General features: G+C 41.7%; 1 protein-coding gene across 7 annotated transcripts in view; it reads right to left on the reverse strand.

The window, feature by feature from the left end:
• Positions 1 to 2,981: 2,981 nt before the first annotated feature.
• The window catches only part of LYRM9 (LYR motif containing 9), a 40,575-nt gene continuing 21,757 nt past the window's right edge, over positions 2,982 to 21,799 (reverse strand). For all 7 annotated transcript variants that reach the window (XM_082493221.1, XM_082493224.1, XM_082493219.1 and 4 more), the window contains 3 exons: positions 5,394 to 5,534; positions 4,562 to 4,654; positions 2,982 to 3,381 (listed from right to left, as the gene is read on the reverse strand). In XM_082493221.1, coding sequence (XP_082349347.1) covers positions 3,364 to 3,381; positions 4,562 to 4,654; positions 5,394 to 5,519 — 237 coding nt within the window. In that variant the 5' untranslated portion in view covers positions 5,520 to 5,534 and the 3' untranslated portion in view covers positions 2,982 to 3,363. The remainder of the gene's footprint in view (positions 3,382 to 4,561; positions 4,655 to 5,393; positions 5,535 to 21,799) is intronic.

Here is a 21,799-nt window from a genome sequence, read left to right on the forward strand (position 1 = left end):
ACGCTGGAGGGGAGGGATGCCATCCAGAGGGACTGTGACAGGCTGGAGCAGTGGGCCCAGGCCAAGCTCATGAAGTTCAACAAGGCCAAGTGCAAGGTCCTACATCTGGGTCGGGGCAATCCCAAGCACAAATACAGGCTCGGCAGGGTATGGATCGACAACAGCCCTGAGGAGAAGGTCCTGGGGGTGCTGACTGATGAGAAGCTCAACATGAGCCGGCAATATGCGATTGCAGCCCAGAAGGCCAACCGTATCCTGGGCTGCATCAGAAGAAGTGGGGCCAGCAGGGTGAGGGAGGGGATTCTCCCCCTCTAGTCTGCTCTGGTGAGACCCCACCTGGAGTACTGCATCCAGCTCTGGAGCCCCCAACATAGAAAAGACATGACCCTGTTGGAGGGGGTCCAGAGGAGGGTCATGAAGACAATCAGAGGGCTGGAGCACCTCTCCTATGAGGACAGGCTGAGAGAGTTGGGATTGTTCAGCCTGGAGAAGGAAAGGCTCTGGGGAGACCTTATAGCAGTCTTCCAGAACTTAAAGGGGGCCTACAGGAAAGCTGGGGAGGAACTTTTTACAAGGGCATGTAGTTATAGGCCAACGGGGAATGGCTTCAAATTGGAAGAGGGGAGATTTACATTAGATATTAGGAAGAAAATGTTCACTCTGAGGGTGGTGAGGCACTGGCCCAGGTTGCTCAGAGAAGTTGTGGAACACCTCCATGGTGGTTCAAGGCCAGGTTGGACGGGGCTTGGAGCAACCTGGTTTAGTGGGAGATGTACCTGCCCAGGGCAGGGGGTTGGAACGAGATGATCTTCAAGGTCCATTCCAACCTAAACCATTCTATGATTCTCAGCAAGGCTGGGCGGCAGCAAGGCAGAGGGTTGCTCAAACAAAAGGTGACCCTGGATACTAATGAAGAGAACTCAATTTACGGTATACACTGCCAGATCAAACAGGGTAACGAGTGGTAAATTAGGGCAACTCCAGGATTAAATGAATTCTGAGTAGAAGTTTTCTGGATAATAATTTTTGTCAAAAGTATTGAAGCTCTGCCTAAATCCCTTTTCAGAGTTCAGGTTCTCATCTACATCTAGGCTAATACAACATCTTTGGTCTCAAATGATGCTGCTGAAGAGCAGAATTTGTGTAATATCTTGGAAACATAAAAGCCTTAGCTATGCAGTTGAATGACTCTTCAGCCCAGTCATTACAGAAACATGCCTGTCAGACACTGGGGATACTTTCACTATTACAAGGAAGTAAATAGTTGTTTGCATTGTGTCTCCCTACAACCAAGAAAACTATTTGTTCCATAAAAGAGTAAATAAATAAAGTTATCTTCACATTATATTTCCATTCTATTAAAAGGTTTGTTATTTTGAAAATCAGATTATATTTGCATGAAAAAAAAATATGATTCTGACACCTCATCATGCCCTACTATTGCCAAAATATTTAGTCATGATGTCTCGTGCCTCAGCAACCATGTTCCCCCTCTGCACTCTACTAAGACCTGCGTGCTCTACCAGTTTCCAAAGACTAAAATTGACATATCCTAGTCCTACCACACCAGTTACATCTACCATACCTTTGGTCTGACGTTCCCATATGTCAGCTGGCACCTCAGACATTTGGAGCTGCAGACGTGCCACGGTTGCACCTTCCAGCTCCTTGGTGCTTCTCCTCTTGAACTATCCATAAATTAAATAACAGGCATGTAAATGATTTAGACACATGCAAGTCTCCTATTTAGTAATTGCACAAAACATAATGTCTCACACTACATCAAGCGAGACAATTAAAGCAATAAAGGGTTGTTGAGCACACTACACTTAAAGTTCAGGAAACTAGTATGTTTCCATACGCTATTAATCCTACTGAGTCTTATAGTTTTCACTATTGCACTGATACAAAGCTCAGCACATCTCCATACTACAGACCAAATATATATAAAAAAGAATTGGAGTACAGCATGGGTCATCTGTTTGCTGTTCTTGATTAAAAATAGCACATTCAGATATCTTCTATCAAATCCACTTGAGCTTTTTTATTAGTGTGTTCAGTTTCATACTGAATATTCTTTGTCAACTACCAAGGTTGAAGTTTTCTGTGTGCTGCCTTGCATCAAATTATTCTGAAAGTTTAAACCAGAATGGCTGCACTTTCAAAACAATGTATTTAAGTAGAAAGACAAGTGGTTTTCCTCACACAAAGAAGAAAAACTTACACCTACATTGTAGAGAAACTATTACCTTCATGCTTTATTAGCTGAAATTAAGCAGAAGGATGGCGCCAGTGTAATACCCGAGTATCTCTCTGAGGCACCTGTCAGAAAAGGATTTGAGGAAGAGCAAGAAGCGGAGTAGAGAGATATGATGAGAGAGAACAGAATTAAGGAATATGTAGAACAGGAACAAAAGCTGAGGGTGTATAAGGTGATGTGAACGATGTAGGACTAGAGAGAGGAATAATAGTGGCAGTGGCAGAGGGCAGGAGTTCTTGAAGAGGAGGGCTTAGGGTTAGCAGAGACAACAGATTTTTTTTCATGCAGTATTTTATCGTATAAACAGAGCCCTTTTATAGCACTTGTCAAATTCTTCTCGACTACTTTGAGCTAGGATTTTCCCTTTGTTTCTTTCATGGCTGAAATAAAAAAGGAAAATCTGGAGCCTAAAATAGATCTGCTTTAGCACTTGACGTCTATTTTGGCAGGCGAGGAAGCTCAACAGTTTGGAAACAGAAAAAACAAACCCAACCCCGAATACTGAGCACTTCGGCTCCCATCGCAGCATGCGCTGCCACCTGGGGGCAGAAAGCTCCAACTACAGCTAAAACCAAAGGTCACGTTTCAACAGGAAACTCTTTTACCCCTAAATTAACTTTATATAATATAACTAGTATTTCTATTGAGTTTTTCCTGATGAGAATCTATTAGCGCAGTGAAAAGACGGTCTTTTTACAAAGGACATGGACTCCCATTTTTACAGGACGTTTATTACATGTTGCAAAAATTTGTGAAGGCCTTTATATCTGTACAACATTGTGCGTTTCAGTGACTATACCACTCAGGAAGTTTTCCTGAGAAGAAATCTGTGTTATTCAAATCTTAGACAAGTTTGGGCTTTAAGCTAAAGTTTGCGATTATACAAGCCAGTACTTTGAACCTAGACTGTGCCTTTTAATCTACTGACTCAAATAGCTTCAGAAATATTAATTTAGCTTCATGACATCCCAATGAGATATAAATTACTGTATTTGTATTATTTAAGAGAAAACTCTAGGCAATAACTATAATATACTACTGGATTGAGTGCAAGTCCTCTAAGGATGTTTACCAATGACATTCTTGTCTTCATCATTCCTCTTCTACTTCTGTTTTTTATACTAAAAAAAAAAAAAAGAAAGGAACAGTTATTTATGGGAAAGAGGACATAACTAAAATAGTTCATGCTGACTAGGATTTACAACTTTCTTCATGATCTACATGAAATTATCCTTTTCCTTTAAGTTAGATTGAAATTTGATAGGCTTTCCCTCTACGATATAAAATAATGCTTCTTGGCAGGCACAATCCTCCTCACACAGTTCAATTACCAGTTTTCCAAAGAAGCAGACTACAATCTCTGTAGCAGAATCAGAATGAGGCTTTTCGTAATTGTAGGGAGAATAAAATCAGATTCAGGCACAGACAGTTATTTACTAGGCTGTAACTGCTGGGATTTGGCTACTGCTATAAATTTATAATCTATGACTAATCTGTGCTTGCTCCTGTAACAATTCTCATTTGGATTTCATGAGCTGCCAGAGAGAAGGACTTAACAGTCATTTAGTAAATTAAATCACAGATATTTAGAGCAAGCTGAACTTTTGACTTGTTTCGCTATACTCTGAGAAATCCATGTTAAGGTATGATGCTCCCCAACCAGATTCAAACCCAAGGAAGTCCAGGTGACTCTCAGCCGTCTAACAGTAAACAATCTTCAGTCTTTTATCTAAGACACCAGTTGGAGTGGTGTCTTTCAGTGCTGCGATAGTAAAGAGGCACAGCCACTGGGTGACAGCTATGGCACAAGTTAAGCAATGACCACAATTTTGCCACTGTGTTGTCTAACCCTGATCAGCACAGCCACAGGCAAGAGCTGAGAAAAAAAGTAAATTGTTCTGGGAGTTTATGTAAACTATGAGAGGACAGATTCCTGTTAGGGAAGCAGCTGATGCATATCAACAAACCGTGGCTTGCAAAATTTGGTAGGTTTTTTCTCTACAATAGAGTTATCCTAGCCACCACTGCTGAAATTTAATATAATTTTTCACGGAAACAAAGATTTATCCAGAGACCAATTTGAAGCATCATTGGTTCTAAAAAATATGCTTAAGTATATATCAACAAAGAAGACTTTTTAAACACGAACTATCACAATCCTAAATCCCTGGCAGCTAAGCATTTCCTTTCACCCAGGCGTCCCGGGCAATGGAACGAGTTGCTGTTCCTAAATAGCTTTCTGACGTTTATCCTTGATCCGAATTGAGAGAGAGCAAAACTTAAACAATCTGATGCACTTACTTTATTCATGACCCAGTCAGCATCTTCAATGGCTCTCTTAATAATCTGCTGGATTCTCTCAGGATCGTCTTCATCTGCATGAACTTTGAAACTCTGCAACGTTCAACCAAAGCGTTACACTGACTGCCCGACTTAACGCAACGGTTGTCACAACAAGGATCACTCTAAACCTCAAAGAAAATATTTGATGCAAACAAACTGTTGATCTGAAAAGGTAAAAATATACATTGTAGCACCTGGCTGTGCTATTTCCATAACAAGTCTTGTCAAATGTGATTTCATATTAAATACTTTACTCCTTTCATGCATCATCAGCCAAAAAAAACCCAGAGAACTTCGATTCAGGACAACAATAGAAATTGTCTGGTACGTTAAAACCGGCAAGACGCACAACAAGTATGATCAAAGGCACGAAATTGGTTCCATATGAACAATTAGATAAAATTTACCCACCTGGGGGAGCTGGGGGTGTTGGGGGTGTGTGCGTGCGGGTGTATATATGTAAAAATGACCAACAAGGAACCAGTAAGCGTCACCGTAAAAGATGTGTTTAGGCAAGTAAGGAATCATTGTCCACTCTTGACTAACACAAGAATTAGAGATGAAAGCCAGGGAAAGCAGAAGGATTCAGATTCAAAGCAAACAAAAAGAAATGCTCCTTCACATACTCCCACTATAACCCTTCAAACCCATTAACGTTTCAAGATCAGAGAGGAACAATTTTTTAAGTGCCAGGAGTCACAAAAAGTTGTTCCAAACTGTAGGAGAAAAACAAAACCAAAAAAACCCACAACACTGGATTTCACCAACAGAACAGGAATCTGTTTCTCACCTGCCTGACTGCATGTCTGTAGTGCTGACGAATACTCTCTTCAGGAAGTTGCTTACAGCATCGAAGCAGGTAACGATATAACTGCAAAGAGTTCCGAACCAACTCGGCATTCGGTAGTGGGGCCATTATCAACCGTTATAGCTGTTGAAAATAAAAACCCAGTCAAAATACCTAACAATTTTATTAAAAACACAGAAATAAAAGTGCAAAGTAATTTCACAACAGTGAAACCAGGGCCAGCAAATTAAGGTTTAGCAGCATAATTTGAAGAAACTTTAGAAGAAAACACAATACAAAATGAATCAGAACTCGCTTAGTTTATGGATAGATGGGGGTGAGTTGTCATTGATCAAGGTATTAAAATACAACAGTGTGCAGTTCATGCAAGATCACTTTACCATGGTAACATTAAGGTATATTGCAATATCAAATATTAAATTTGTCTAGTTTAAAAAAAGACCCACAGTGTAAGCTGCTGCTAGCAGTATACCAAGCAGTATCGCAGCCCCCAGGGAGTTTTCTACTTGATAAACCATAATTCTTAGATTCGTTCCAGCTTCCAGTGCTCTCCTTGAGCATCCATAAGAGTCCTTCCACATGGTGACACCGTGGAATGAGGACGCTCGTAACTGCTACAAGTGGTGGTGGAATTTAACAGTATTTGTCAGTATTGCCATTCTCTCAAGAACACCTTGTGAGCTGGCCCACGAATGTCAGGCTTTAACCTGAAATAACACGTATAACTGTAGAAGATGACAGGCAAAAATCTTGATAGGTTTGAAATTTTCCATTTTTTTTGGTAACAGCAACAGAAAAAGAACAAATCTAACAAGTTTCACCTCCATAACTCTACTTACACATTGTAACAGTAAGTCCATCCAAGCTATATAAAGTGCTAATCGAATACTGTAAATGACTTGTCACTTAACAGATGGATACCATCTGCAGAGAACTAAATTAACATTTGGGAAAAAGCACTTTTACATCATTACTCTTAAGAATAAAGATAATAAATAAGTAACTGAATAATGAAGTAGGTGTATGGCATTATTTTAGCACCCGTTATGATACTTACTCATCATTTGGAATATTTTTTTCATTTTCTTAAGTAATTTAAGTCCTTCAGGCTGCATATTTGTACAGACTAGCTCTTCTCAAAGTGGGGAAAATCTCCTCACTATGTACCCATAAAATGCCCATCACAATGGGATATGTACTATTGTAACCTGTATTTTCAGTAAAACAAAATCCCATCTCAGTCTGCAACTAAGAAGACATAAATTAGCATACCTCTGTAGCAGTAACAAAAGCCGTGCTGATTTAAGTAGGAGAGGTCACTGAAAATCTTTAATATTTTAGGCACAAAAAGTATGACTCTTCTATGTGAAGAAAATTAACGAATTTTATGACAGAAACGCAGAATGTGCTGTATTCTTGAGGAATGAGCCTCTACAACATTGCTTTACTCATGGCACAAAACCACAGTACAAAATCACATCTGAGCACCTCATGGTATTGTTTTTTTCCTGTTCATTACCGAAAGATTGGGTGAAATCTATGCTACACTGATTTTTTGAATCTATCTTTTTTCAAAAGTAACATCTTGTAAAACGAGAGGGAACTGTTCCTGTGGCAGAGCCGCTTGTCTACAGGAAACGCGTGAGAAAGAGCCTTGCAATATTAGCGTTATTATCCGTACTGGAATTGTGCCCATACTCGTCAGCCAAGGATGAGGCTCTACCAGGGTACGCACTATATATACGTACAGACCGCACGAAAAAGTTTCTGCCACCCAGAATTTACAAGGCAGACTAATGACAAGTCATAAGATGAGGCAGAACGAGGCAGATGAGCCAAACAGGTGGGATGGGAATGGGGAGGAGGTGACAGTAATATGAGCCTGTTTTTGTGTAGACTAATAGAGCACACAATATAGCTCACCACCTGCTTAGCTGCTATCAACAGGCGAGTTTTATAACAGTATTTTTTTTAAGGACCTGCAGAAACATAGTGAGTCACGGCTGATGGGTGCTATGGAGGCCCCTCAGAAAGGCTCTGATGACACTTCAGAAAAAGGTTTTCCAGCCTCCAAGGGAAAAAGGTGACGGTCTTAAGGAAGTACCTAACAGGGTTACTACCTCATAAGCTGATGATGTAAATCATTAAAACTAACTCTAAGATATACAATAGGCTTAAACCTTTGAAGAACACGTCAGGATCGCTTTCCTGCCTATTTACACTGACATCTTTCCTTGCATCTGAAGTGGGTTCTGTGTAGGTCATTTGTGACTCTACTTAAAATCACTGCAGCAACCCTTTCAACAAGCAAAGCCCTTTCCCAGAAGCATTAGAGCATACAGACTTACGACAAATGGTACACCGAAACAAATGCTGATCACAGTGACTAACTCCCGAGTGAAAAATACCCATAAAAATTACAAAAATCCCAATTTGATGTTCATTGCCAATATGCCACACTTTGTGTGACTGCAATGAGCTGCAGGATCCACGTATGGTGCTGTTTACCCCCACTCTGTTATTAATGGTATAAAAAACCCAACCAACCAAGAGAAGGCTGTTGTGCCCCGAGGTCGGTAAAGACCACTGTAATGGCTGTGATGAGTTTCCTTTGGAGCTAATACAACACAGCTTTGCCAACTACCTGCACAAGATTCAGCTTGGTCACGTCCTTCCTTAATCACAGGGTAATAACTACCTATTCAGGGGATCTTGGAAAGAAAAGTAGATAAGGGCCATTCCCAGGGTGGATAAATGGGTGATGCCAAAGTCAAGAATGGCGATCGCAAATCCTGTTGGTTTGCGCTGTGCTGGTAGTGCCCCACCCAGTGCAAGGAGGACTATTTACACATCACGGGAAGACAAAAGGTGGATCAAATTTAACATTTAAGATAATAATTTTAATTTGGTTGTTATTACTAAAGCCTGGAATAAAGCTCTTAAGGACTGAACTGGTATAACATTTAGGAAGGATTCCACAGACAAAATGCAAAAAGTGGCATTTCCAATTTTTAGTTACCGGTAACTCAGAAGTAGGTGATGTTGACTAGAGCGTCCTCAAACACCCCCTTCCCTCAGCACACTTGAGTGTGACATCACGATATCTTGTGGGCAACAAAATCTTAATTAGTTGGCTCCCGGATTCTGTCATCATAACCTTTACTGCTCCTCCCACAACTGACATACCGTAACGAAGGTAAATCTGGACCAGCCTCTGACAGGTCAGTGATGCGCCAGGAAAGCTCACTCTCCCCTGAAGAGTCCCATCTTCCTCCAGTATCTAAAACCGACCAGTGGTTTCCTGCACTTCGAGCTTCACAGGGTGTGTCTGGTTTTGAATACTTGATATGCTCTATCAGTAAAGTCCGAGAGATGAGGTAAGGCTTCACAATGATCCCTCCTGAGAATTATTCACAGCCAAAGTATGGTTTCCATTAGCTTTCACAAACAATTAGAAAACCATTCTTCCATCCTGAGGGCAATACGTTGGCTCTATACTGCTGCTGCAATCTTTTCATTCTGCTTGTTTGATTCCAGTTCTGTTTTTTCTTATTTGTTTAAAAAAAGCCATCTCCAACTCTGAAATTCAAGCTTTAATACAGCTAGATTTTGGCCTAGAACCCAAGTGGCCACACATTGAGCTGGGCCATTTACATCCAAGACTATCCGAAGCCATCTGACTTCTTTGCTGTGCCCCACAGCCCGTGGCCGGAGACCGGGAGCAATGCTAACACGGTCAGCAGCGGAGGAAGGCTTTCCCCGCGTGACAGAAAGAGTCCTCAGGGAAACGACTGTGCCTTGAAGGTGAACGCTTGAGACATGGTGCCGCCCCGGCCTCACGCGAAGGCCGGGCACGCATCATTACTATACACTTACACTAAATGCTACAGCGAATACATGGCACTTTTGTTCTTAAAATAGTCTAGTTTCCTCCGAGTACAATGTCTGAAAATACTAAAGCAGTCAAATAACCACAGGAAAAGTGGATATTTGAAAATAAAGGATGAACTCTATAAAAACCCCAGCTTAAATTGCTCTTGCCATTATCATTTTTGCATTCTCTCTGCAGAAGAGAGGGTCTTTTTATCTTTCACGTAACATGCACAAATGTAGGTTAGTAACAATAAGACAAAAATGGACCCATTCCATTACCCTGAGCGTACACAAAGTTGGGATCTGGATAATATATCCTAAATCAAGCTTTCCTTAAAAAAAAAAAAAAAAAAAAAAAAAGTATCTGTGAAACATCAAAATTCCCTTATTTAATGAAAAGCATTTATGAAAGGAAAAGATTGCTACAGTAATAAGTCCTACTTCTTGAAACTATAAGCCCACATACATGTTAAAGACATGAGATGAAGAGCTTCATTTATGCAAGCGACAGGGCACTGCAGTCACTGCCTGACTTACCAACACATAGGTGGTGCTACAAGTGAGCAGAATACCCAGACCGTCTGTGCACCCAGGGGTAAGCTAACCCCTCGCCCCACTACGTGGCACATTAAAATATGTCCGGGGTCCGTACTCAACTCTGAACTCGCTGCAAATTAGAACTGGGCACAGGAGTCAACTTGTTACTTACACAGAACCTACGCGAGGTGTCCCTGCCCGTGGCAGCGGACTGGAAGTACATGATCTTTAAGGTCCCTTCCAACCTGAACCATTCTATGAATATGTTTTTTATGATCCAGTACAGAAATCTGGAATACGCAGTTGGATTCAAATTGATCTGAACCTAAATTAAACTTTACACACAGTTTTTCTGGGCTAGATCGTTAGCTGGTAGGAATTGGTATAGTGCCACCGACACTGACCCTGTATTTCACATATTCCCACTAAATACAGTGAAACATCCCAATTCAATACAGATCCCAAAATATACTTTGGGACTACAGCCAATTTGTGGAGTCGTTTCTAGGCTTTGATGTGTAAACTCACCGTATGCCATTGCGCTCTAATTAAACCTAAGTGATGCAATAGATTTCCTGACACAAAAGCAACGATCCCTCATGTGTTGGGAGTGTATAGGACAGCTCGTTTCAGCATAGAGAAAATAAGCTATGGGAGAGAGAGCAAGAAACCAAAGTCACACAAACACATGAGTATGGAAGGATTAAACTGATCAATGGAATTGAAAATGTTGTTTCACTATAGATAATTAGGAATTTTCCACTGCGGTAATTTTTCATAGGAAAATGATGAGCTGCTGAATCCAAATCGTGTGACAAATACACCGATAAATTCGGGAAAAAAAAATTCCTTCACCTTCCCACATATACCAGACTGTCTGATAGATTTGAAGATTGAAGTTTTGGTCGGGTCTCGTTATCAAACATATACTGTCCAAGGCTCCCATGCTGAAAGAACGAAAAAAAATATGCGGAGTTCTGACAGATTCAGAGCTGCGAAACCGTTTCAAGTTTTGTGACATGGATAAGCTTCACAGGGACATTTATCACCAAAGTTCTGTGGTTTTCTGAGCATGTAACTTCAGCGTTTGCAATACCATTCCCAGTGACGTTTCTACTGGAAATCTACCACAGCATGTGGTTATTTTAGTAAAATGGCTGTTTAATGAGAAATAATCTTAGGACCTGACCCACTATTAAGTTCGAAGACAATGGGGCACTGGGCGAATACAGCTCAACGCAGAGTAGATCCTGAAAACCGGTAAGGCTAAACGCCGCACTCCTACGCCGCACACCACTGGGGAATTTGCACAGTTACTACTGCAATTTGCCCCTTACTTGGCACAAAAAGGACAATGAAGCATAGTAAGAATCTGCACTAGTGCCTTTTGTTCTAAAAACATCCCCCCTCAAATCCCACAAATGTTACCATTTTTATCTGCCAAGAAGAAAACCTCGACCTCACAAAATCTGGCTATAATCCTGACTAATAATGTAAATCTTCTGATAACTTAAATATCACGCATAGCACAACAAACAAACTATCTCAACCAAGAACTGTTGAGTCAGAAATAAAATAATCCGCTAATTGTGCTTTTCTGGAATGGATGACTGTATAATGTCCTAATCAGAAGGCTGAAATCACATTTGCATTTAGATAAAGCCCTGTTTAAAAAGAGACAAGTATAAAACGGAGACACTGAGACTATTGTGGCATTTCTCTGCATTGCATAATCATTTACATTCCTGATAATGACATTCAGATAGCGAAGCAAAGGCTGACCGAAGCCAATTAATCTTGCGCTCTGCTTTAGCGAGCTCGTCAATTGACCCAGTGCACGGCCGAACCCACGGTGCCGCCGATACGCACTGTGCCCCTGCGCTCGGAGGGGGCTTTCGGCTGTTGTGACTGTTTTTCGAGCAAATCCCTACGGTTCAACAGCTGGGATCTCAGTCCCTCCGGACTAGTTAAAGGGCCACCAAAGCTGGGCTTCAGAGACTGGAAGTGTTAATTAGCGGACTGGAAGAGTTACCCGAGCTGTTGCTGTTTACAGGTGGGCTCCCCCTTCCCTCTCTTCCCCCCAGTGCACAGGACGGAGACGTCTTCTCTTATTACTCAAAGTATTACAATTCTAGAAGTCTAACTCCGGGATTTACGATTCCCTGTCCTAGTCAAACCTCACGATCTTTAAAGCACCGATTTGACAGTATCCCAGTAAAGTAGCACAGTGGTATTACGTCCATTTTTAACACCGAGGAGCCGAGACAGGCCTGGATTTCACTCGCTTAATTTGGCCACTCAGCTGATCCAGAGCCAGCCTGCAGTCGGGCGAGACACACGCTCACTTCCACGGGGCAACGAGGATCCTCGGGCGTTGAACACCACCCGAAGCAGCATTCGGCAGAATGGAGCCGGGCTGTCCCCGACGGCCCCGGCATCCCGACCACCGAACCACCACCTTTACAAGCAGGTTCTCTGCTGGGGAAGGCACTGCCATCGACTACTGCCATCCACACGGAACAGGAGTTGGAGGGGAAAAGAAACTAGAAATGGAGAGATAGAACTGTTCAATACTGTTTTTTACTGTTCGCTCTGCGACACTGAAGGTACCAGTGGGACCCCAAGGCTGGTACCGGCGTTTGCAGCTGGCTCCAGGCTCCTGCTCCAGATTGTCTGAGGTGTGAGTTGATCACACTGCATGTGCAAGAATAAATTCCTCAAAAAAAAAAAACCAACCCAAAAAAAACACCAAACCAAAACCCATACTATCTCCCTGGATGTTACCAGGCTGTGTTTGGACTCAGTCATAAAAATCACTGGGAAGTACAGAGTGAGCTTTGCAAATTAGGATTAAGCAAGCAAACTCTGTAAGAAAAAAAATTAATCAAACAAAAACAAATGCAAAGAATCTATTAAGTAGTATTAGTTTAACTTTAATTAGGAAGATGCTTCAGAATATTCCCAGCAGTATTAGTACTCATAAAACAGCAGAGAGATGGACTATTTTTTCAAACCTATGTTAGATTTTAGGTATCTTGGCAATTCGGCGTTGAACTTGGAACATCTTACACAGTTATCTTATCTAAGGTGCCAAAATTATTTGTCCTCCTCGAAGTGTCCAATAACAGACTCCGCAAGAAAAAAAATCACTAGCGAACTTACTATTAAAAATTCATAGCCAGGTTCTGTAACCTGACTCATGCCTTCACTGGACCTGCTTTTATTAGTATGAGTACAGACTCCAAAAGTGGTATTTGTGCAAGATGAGATGGTAACATTTTCTGCAGAGGAAAGTAATAATCAAACTGCCAAATTAAGAACGAAATTGGAAGCCTCTTGAAACCTCTCAAACCACAAAACATCTAGGTTCATGTTTTGACATCAGTCCAGGAAGACACCCAAGTGGACTGCTGCTACTCGGAAGGATTTCTTACTCTTTCGTCTTAGTATTCAGCTACATCAGTGCTCCCTTCCCGGTTTCCCGGGGCCCAGCTGGTAAATACAGGAAAGGCCGATGACTCTGGGCTCTAACTTCTTAAACACACTTACAACTTATAGCAGCAGACCGGCAGACCTTACCAGCGCCTGGGAACTATCTGCCTTCTCTGGTTATTACCCTGTAATGTGTTTTATTCCCTAGTAGGTCACAGGAGAGGGACTCGTGCGCTGTGTTCGAGGCCAGCTCGCTGGGTTCCGCTGCCCCAGGCCAACCAGCAAATGTCCCTCCCTCCCCAGTCACATTCACTCACGGAGCCAGGGAACACTCTGCAGCCCTGGGCAATGGCCTGCCCTGCAGCCATACCCCTCTGCGTACGGCTGAGCACGTACAATGCTGAAGCCACTTTCTAATAAACACATCTCTCCGGCATGCTGGGCTTTTATTAAGATCTGCTGTTTTGATGTGATCGCTTCTGACGAGCTGCGGCCTGTCATTGTTGTGGATTCTGTCCTTTCTAAATATGATCTGTATATCTGCATGAATGACGATAGCCAGTCTTGTTCTGTTCCCTTCCATTTCTGTTCTTCTCTGCTTTGCGCTTTGCTTGACGCACGAGGCAGAGAAGCAGCGTCAAATGACGGTGCAACAGCAGCACATTTTGGGGCACAGCCCCGCAGTGTAAAATTCGCTTTACGCTATATTAGTCGAGCATACGGGGGATTAAGAACTGGCTAAACGACAGATCTCAAAGATCTGTCTGTCGACAAGGACTCACCATGGGTTGGACATCCTTCAGGCAGTTCTACAGCAGCAGTGTCAGGCCTAACGCTATTCAACACTGTCAGCAGTTGCCTCCCTGCAAATACGAAATTATAACTGGTAAAACTTGAGGATGACAGATTGCTAGAGCGGTACATAATGACAACAGGGCAATCAGAGGGAACGTGGTAGATTTCTGGATAAGCTAGGTCCGAAATTGTGCTTTAACACACCTGAGCACCATACGAACAACTTGGAGTGCAGGTTATAGCCACACAATAGGTGCAGGTATAACCTACCCTAGAAGCAATAGTTCTGAAAAAAGAACTAGATAATCAAACTGAACATCAGCTCGCAGGGAGCTGCTGTGCAAAAAAAGATTTTGAGAGAGTGATCCCTAAATGCATAAACAAGGAAACCATGAATTAAAGGAAAATAGTAACTTTACTTCTGAAAGTGGAATAGAGCTTCATTTTATTTTGTACATCCACCTTAAAAAAAAAAAGATACAGGCTGCCACTATCATAGCAATTCATCCAGCGCTCAACCTGCTACTGGAAGTCCATTGTAAAGGACAAGAAGGAAGAGCTTCAGAGAGTGGCAGTGTCCCGGCCAGCAGCACGCAGCCCGGCGCTTGGGAGGCACCGGTGTGCTGGTGCAACACGAGATGTCTGACTCAATGCACAGTTTCCTGGGTCAAGTTTTAACACCACGTTACACAGAGTCAAACTGTATAATCTATGTGTCCTTCTGGGCTCAAACCCTGAAGGCAGAGGAAGGTGCTGGACGGAGACCCGCGCACACGCGGCAGCCCAGCACGCCCAGCGCACAGGCAGTCCCTGCTGCCAGCCTCTGAGAAGAACCGTTTCCTTACAGATCAAGTGTAGATTATATTTCGTATCCGCACTCACTCTCTGACCCCTTTACTGCTGATATGGTGTAAAGCAACTTTGGGGCAACTGGAAGTCAGACCTATAATGCGTTTTTCTTCGGGTCTGAGCAAAAACTTAAAAGACCTGTATGGTAAAGGAAAACTGCATATAAACGTAAATCAACAGGATTAGGAAAAATAAAAACAGCACAAAAGCCCTGGAGTTTGGCCGTAAAAAGACATTAAAATCTTGTCAAGCTGAAGACCACTTATATAAATTAACTAAAGCCACAGGGCAAATGTTTTACCTTACACTCTTGTTTGGTATCATGAAGCAGAGACACGCAATACATCAAACAGCAATTAAAACATTAAGACTTTTGCAATCTAACACCAGTGAGGAAAGATGCTGCCTAAACTGAGGCCAAATTTCCCTGCTCTGGATAATTAATAAGCATGCTCAGACTAATTAGAGTAATACTCTCTGGAGCATGCTCACTAAATGTCAAGTTCAGGCAGCAACAGGAGGATAGGAATCTCCCTGGTTTAGGTGAATTTCAAACTACTTACTCTCTTCTCCTGACAACGACTTCTCCTGTCTTAAAGAAAATTCTGAAAGGCACAGTCTCAGAAGAACTTTGTCTTCCCAACTGTAAACTCCTCAGTTCAACTGCCGTCAACATGAATTTTGTTCTCAGTGGCTAAATCTGCAAGTATTTTCCTTTGAGATTCACGCCTGAATATGAACTGAGTTATATCTTGGTGCCATCCGCTTTAAAACATTACTGCCTTTTCATTCCTTCATTTCTTGTAAATATTGTATTTTGAAGTGTTACAGTGCTTAGTTCCAGTTTAGCAATCGTGGGTCTCCCTACTACTCTGTGACAGTATAACAACTTTCTGGCTGGGCTTACATCACCTTCTAATACTTTTGGAATCTTCAGATTTTTTAAAAACTTCCAATTGGGCACAACACAAGCGACCACAAATTTTGTTACAGGATGGATGCACAGTTGGCAGCATAAGGTAGGAAAATTATTTTGAAGGGTGCAAACATGCTGTCTTTGACTAATGAAAACATTAATTCTATGATCTATGGATCATATAAGCATGGGAATAATAGTCTTATGTAAGGTTTTGTCATGGTTCTTAATTCAGGAAGGACTGACTGTGGTTAAAGTTTATTTTACTTTTATGATTTAAGATAGGCTCATTTTGCTCATCCAATCCAACTTGATTTTTATTTTTTTTTTTAAGGCAAGAGGGTAGAAGCACATAATGCAAACAAGCAGCCGGCACTTAGTGCAGAAAGGGCTCTACTTAGGAAAGTAAAAGTACAAAAGTTCAATAGGAGGACAAAGACACAGGAAGGTAAAGAGTCAGAATTTAAAAAAGCGAGAGAAGTCACTGTGACCCACACTGTTGACTAAGGATTAATAAAAAACTGTTGGGTTTTGGTTTGTTTGGTTTTGTTTGTTTGTTTTCAAACCAAGAACGCCTAACATGTACCTCTTGACATTCCTTTAGCGCAAACATCATACCCAGCCTCCAAGGAAATAAAACCTGCAGTACAGCAGGGCTTTCCATTACGACCCCTCATTTTACCAATCTACCACAGCACCTCCTTTCCAGTCCTAACTGTACACACGTAATCCCTTGACTAATGACGACGGTACTTGTACAGTGCCCCGGTATCTACAGCTCACCCTGTAATCGTCCTCCCCGATTCACATTATCCTTTACAGCAGCATCAAGAGCAACTCGCTGTCTCAGTATTTCAAATCCACACCTGCTGAAATTTGGCATCTTCCAATCCTTTGCTCTCAATCCAAGTAACAATCCGAGCCAAAACCTTCCCTGGCACTAACCCTGTCTGTGGTGGAATTATACCATGGATGAATTTGGCCCACCGCATCTTTAGCGAAATACAAGTCTGTTCATGGGAGAAATGTTTATAAGGAGGAGTATTACAGAACGTTTAAGTCTGGGAGTCTTTAGCCTCTTAAGGGGGATTTTAACTTGTACCGTTCACTAATCAGGGATTGTTACCATACCGACAGCTAATCATGTGGGCAGACACCCGCCATATCTTAGGAACACTTCTGAGGTCTTAAAGCCGTATCTCAAGCTTTCCCAAAAACTTCACTGTCACTCTCCACGGCCTAGCCGAGCCCAAAGGGAATCCGTTTCATAAGAAAAACAAAGGGAGCTTCTGGCTAGCAGAAGCTTATTGCAGAAAGAGTTCCGGTCCAGCAACCGGGTTTTGAGAAAGGACCCTCATCCCTGAAAAACCTCTGCTGGCTGCAGTGGGATGCCGCAAGAGAGAGCTCCTCACAAGCCAGCTGCGGTAGGAGACTTGCGCGTTCGCCATGCTTTGGGTGGTGAAAGAGCGATACGCCTTCGGGAAGGCCTATCTCCCCGTGTCTTACGAGATACTACTATTTTAGAGAGTCAGAAGAGATTAAAAGAAAATGTCGAAGGAACTCCATCATCCAGGAAATCGGTACCTGGCTCCAGAAAGGGCTACTTAACAATTGATTCCAGCGCTTCATGATGTGATCCCATTAAAAGAGGGAAATAATTAAAACTCCAGCTGACATAGTGATGGCAGATGTTACCTTGTGTAACGTATTTAAATTGCAGGCCCACACGTTGCTTGAGCACAGGACTAACTGTGTTGTCACACATTTTAGCTCAGTCCTTGTTGTTTCTCTCCTATTCCAATTTAATACGGACTTCCAAAGGGAAAACTGAAGCTGTATGCAGGAAGAGGACAGTTTTGTAAATCCCAAACAGTCTTCTGCAGTCTGTCCCAGAAAAGTCATCCACTGTTAAACAATTCTTACCAAATACAGAACTCACAGAACTCAAATCAAGTATAAATGCAAACCAAGTATCTTTAGCCCTACTTTCCCAAAAAGACACAAGGAAAGAAATTAAATAATTTTCCACGTAACACATCAAGAGCAGAACCAAAAATAGATCCTGGACATCCTATTGGCCAGGTAAAAAAAAAAATAAATAGAAATCTTACAACTGGGATATGATTTCTTCGAATTTTCATTCCCGCACTGCCTTTTGGATATTTTTGTCATTGAGCCAGAATGATATACAAGAAAAACACTCTCTAGAACTCTGCAGGACATTTGTTTTCTGAGGTACAGAGCTGCCTTTTAATCAATTACACACAACGCACCAACTATACTGAGTAACTAATTTATAGCTCTGGCTGAGATGAAAGTAGGGGGGAAAAGTATACGTTTTATTGTCTATAGAGTTAAGTTCAAGCCAAAACTCTTGATCTGTGTGTCCAGCTCAGAGCTCTTGCTACAATAGATCAAAACAAACATGCTGCACTTTGCAGAAAGCGGGAGTTGGATCTCAGTTTTAGCCCTTGGCACTAAAGATAAAAGCTCGCTTTTAGCCTTGGCAGAGGCAGCGTTCTTGGTGTCCCAGCGCAGAGATTCATTGCGACACACCGAGACACCAGTGATTCAAATATCCCATTGCCCTATGCCCAGACCACGGGTGCCCAAGCAGAAAGAGACAACTCTAGCTTCTCCGGTCTCTAAGATGGAAAATATCTGAGAAAAGAAACTGTGCTCCAGAAAATTAAGTGGCTTGTGCAAAGTCACACAATGAGTCAATAGCAGCGCTGGGAACAGAAACCAGATCTTCCGATTCTCAAACTACCACCCTGTACAAGGAATCATGCGATTGATTATACCTCACACAGCAATTCACAACAGCATCCCTAATTCAAAAAGCTATCCTCCAAATCTTTGGAACCTATGCCTAAATTCTTTTTTTATGTATGTCAGCTCTATACATCTGAGGTTTCATTAACGATTATTCTAGCTTTCGGGTTTTGACTGAATGGCTCTGGGGTGATTAAAATATTTCCTTTTTTCTAAAGCACTTGAATGTTGACACAGAATGCCACATTATTCTTTTCCCTTTGCAGCAGACAGCACATTTATCAACACCAGTCTGAGCGAATGAACGTGGCAGGAGAGTTCTTCTGACTGGCAAAAGCACTTGATGGAAATGGAGCTGCCTCAGGTTTCAACCGTGATTCAGATTTGTTTACATTTTGTGAAACCTCAGGAAAAGGGGGATAAAAGCTTTGGTTCAATTGAAGACATGTTGTTAACCTCCAGTGCTAATAATTAACTCAATTATGCTGAATTAATTTGATGTAATTATTGGTGATGGTGCAAAGACAGTGGCCCAGAGAAAGTTTGAGAGACAGGAGGAACAGAAGTCTTAACAATACAAAATACCCCATACACAGCATCTCTTTTTTTTTGCCAGAATGAGTCAAAGACACAAAATGAGTTCATTACAGTCATCTGGCTTCACTCAACCCTCCAAATTACCCCAATACCCAGACAAATAGCTGCGAAATCCAGCAAGTGAGCTAGAATTAAAACACGCTCTGACGAATTTGACACAGCACTCAGCACAAGTGTCTTCCCCCGTCCTATTATCTAAACAATACAGATTTAATAATATATTTAAGGGATCCACAATGCTTTTCCTTTAACTGAAGACATTAATTAAGAAAATTTTCTTGTTGTAGTGTTGTCAGTTGGGTGGTTTTTTGATGAAGAATCTGGAGAATGCTTACGGAGTCTTTTCATTTGATCTGCAGTTTTTATCTAGTATTTTCAGACTTATTCAGTTCAAAACAAACCAACCCCAACTATAAAACCAAAGTCTATCTTTCTCCTTCCCCATTTAATATTTCCGTGATTTGCTTTGAAAAAGTACAACAGAAATGCATTCTAAACTATGAAAACACACACGTTTTACTGACGCACTTTAATTCTCCTGTACTAAAAAAAGTCCTTGGAGGAAAAGATCAGATGTGATTGTCTTAAGTCTTGGGAAGTGGATTACGCTGAAAATGAAAAATAAGAAATTCGGTGCAAATTAATGCTTTAAGTATCACCAGAATCTCTACGGGACCCTCCCACCTCCTCCCTCCGCTCCTGGAGGGAGCGCACCCGGACTGCTACGCTTCCATTTACGGTCTAGTCGGATGCCACAGACAGGGGATGCATTTACCAAACAGAAGTCACGGAAGACGGACTATCAAATACTGCAGCCAAGCCAGACACAAGCCCCGCACTCCTCGGGTTGGAAGCTGCCAGTAGGATGCCTCTTCCCATCCGTGGGCTGCGCCTCGAGTGCCGCTCGCTGCAGCCTGGTGTATAAAGCCTGCGGTAAATCTTTCATTGCGTATATGGATTTAGCACCAGGGGTTGTTATTTTCGTGATGTAAAGAATTTAAGAGTTGAGATTACAGCATCACTATATTTAATATTTCACAGTCCTGAAGGACTGTTCATATCTAAGCGTGATGAGCTGGGTGCCTTCGCCTGTCTAGCTTCCGTCTGGAATACTACTTGACTTACACCTGTCATAATGCTGTAAATATACCGGCTTCTACTGCATTTTTATTAGCCTTGGCGACAAGAATAAAAAAATATTACTTCTATCATCACCAATTACTTCTGAGGAGAGCATCCAAGTGCTTAGCGGTAAGAAATGAATAGTATTTTTCTAATTTGATAAGCAGGTGCTGCTAGCACGCCTACAGATCACATCCGCACGGAGAGTTGTGATGATTCTCAAACACAGCTGATCTTTCAGAACTCAGTTTAATTGCCATCAGGCTCTGATCAGACTCATCTTTTCAAAGCGAGCTGTATTACATGCATAATTTATGCATTTGATTTCAATAGATCATTTTCTGCCCAGTTCTGGGCAAAAAGTGCTTTCCATGGGGAAGCTGCTAACGTTTTCCAAAGAACCAAACTGACTTTCCTGAAGAACAATTTTATTAAATATTATTTGGGAGGAGACTCTACATTTTAAAGTAAATTCAGCGTGATGGATTATTTGAAGTCTCCTACATTTCTTTGGACATCTACTACAAATTTTCTCTATGCCTATTTGCCACAATCTATCTAGTTCAGTTTAGTGAGCTGAGAGTTATTGCTGCAAGTAGTTAAAAGAAGTAAACTGAAAGAGTGTATGTTGCCATAAATGAATTTAACGTAAGAATCTGGAACACTGCTATTGCATCTGTCCTGGAACTCGATTTGGAGGACTTCATTTTTTACCACAGTTCCTCTGGGCAAATGCCACTGAAGGCGACATTAAAGTCACCAGTCCAAATTCTTGGCTGGTGTAAATCTGCACATTTCTACTGAACCACAAAAACTTATGTTTGCTGGCAACCTGAAGGACTGCGCTTCCGTTTTATGACTGTAGCAGAGTTTCTCCAAAGTTGCGCAGGAGCAACTGTTCAAGGCAACTCTTTTGTTATAGAGGAACCCCACCACTCCCGCAAGGCAAGAGCCCTTTAAGGGTTAATTCATGTTTAAAGATATTTTGAGTATGGAAGTACTGTATGTTAGCACTCTGAAGACCTGCTAAGCTACGAGAATTTATTACACTACACAAAGTATAATATATTTTTTTATATATGTATTTCCACTGTGGTTTAAGTAAACTCACAAATTTCATATGCCTCCTACCGTTTTTTTCCCTTCAATTTCTTCCTGGTAAATTTGTTTGGTTACCTCACTAGAAAAAAAAAAAAAACAACAACAAACCAAACAAACCCAAAATCTCATCTAGTAAGGTACAACCCTACAAAACACATGCAAAACCAACAGAGAGCAAACCAGCTGATTTCTGCTTACGGAACTTACTCAGAAAACACTTAGAATTGCGCAGGTTGACGCAGGAGCCAGAAGAAACGCTTCCAACATTAGCAAATTCAACCATCATGTAAACAGGCACAAAGAATGGAATAAAGCTGAGCCATTTTGCACCATACTGATTTGCGGCTTAGGAATTTGATAATGTTTTGAGAAGAAAAAACAAAATGATCAA

This window comes from Vanellus vanellus, assembly GCF_965231255.1.
Source record: "Vanellus vanellus genome assembly, chromosome: 19".
NCBI classification, from domain to species: Eukaryota; Metazoa; Chordata; class Aves; order Charadriiformes; family Charadriidae; genus Vanellus; species Vanellus vanellus.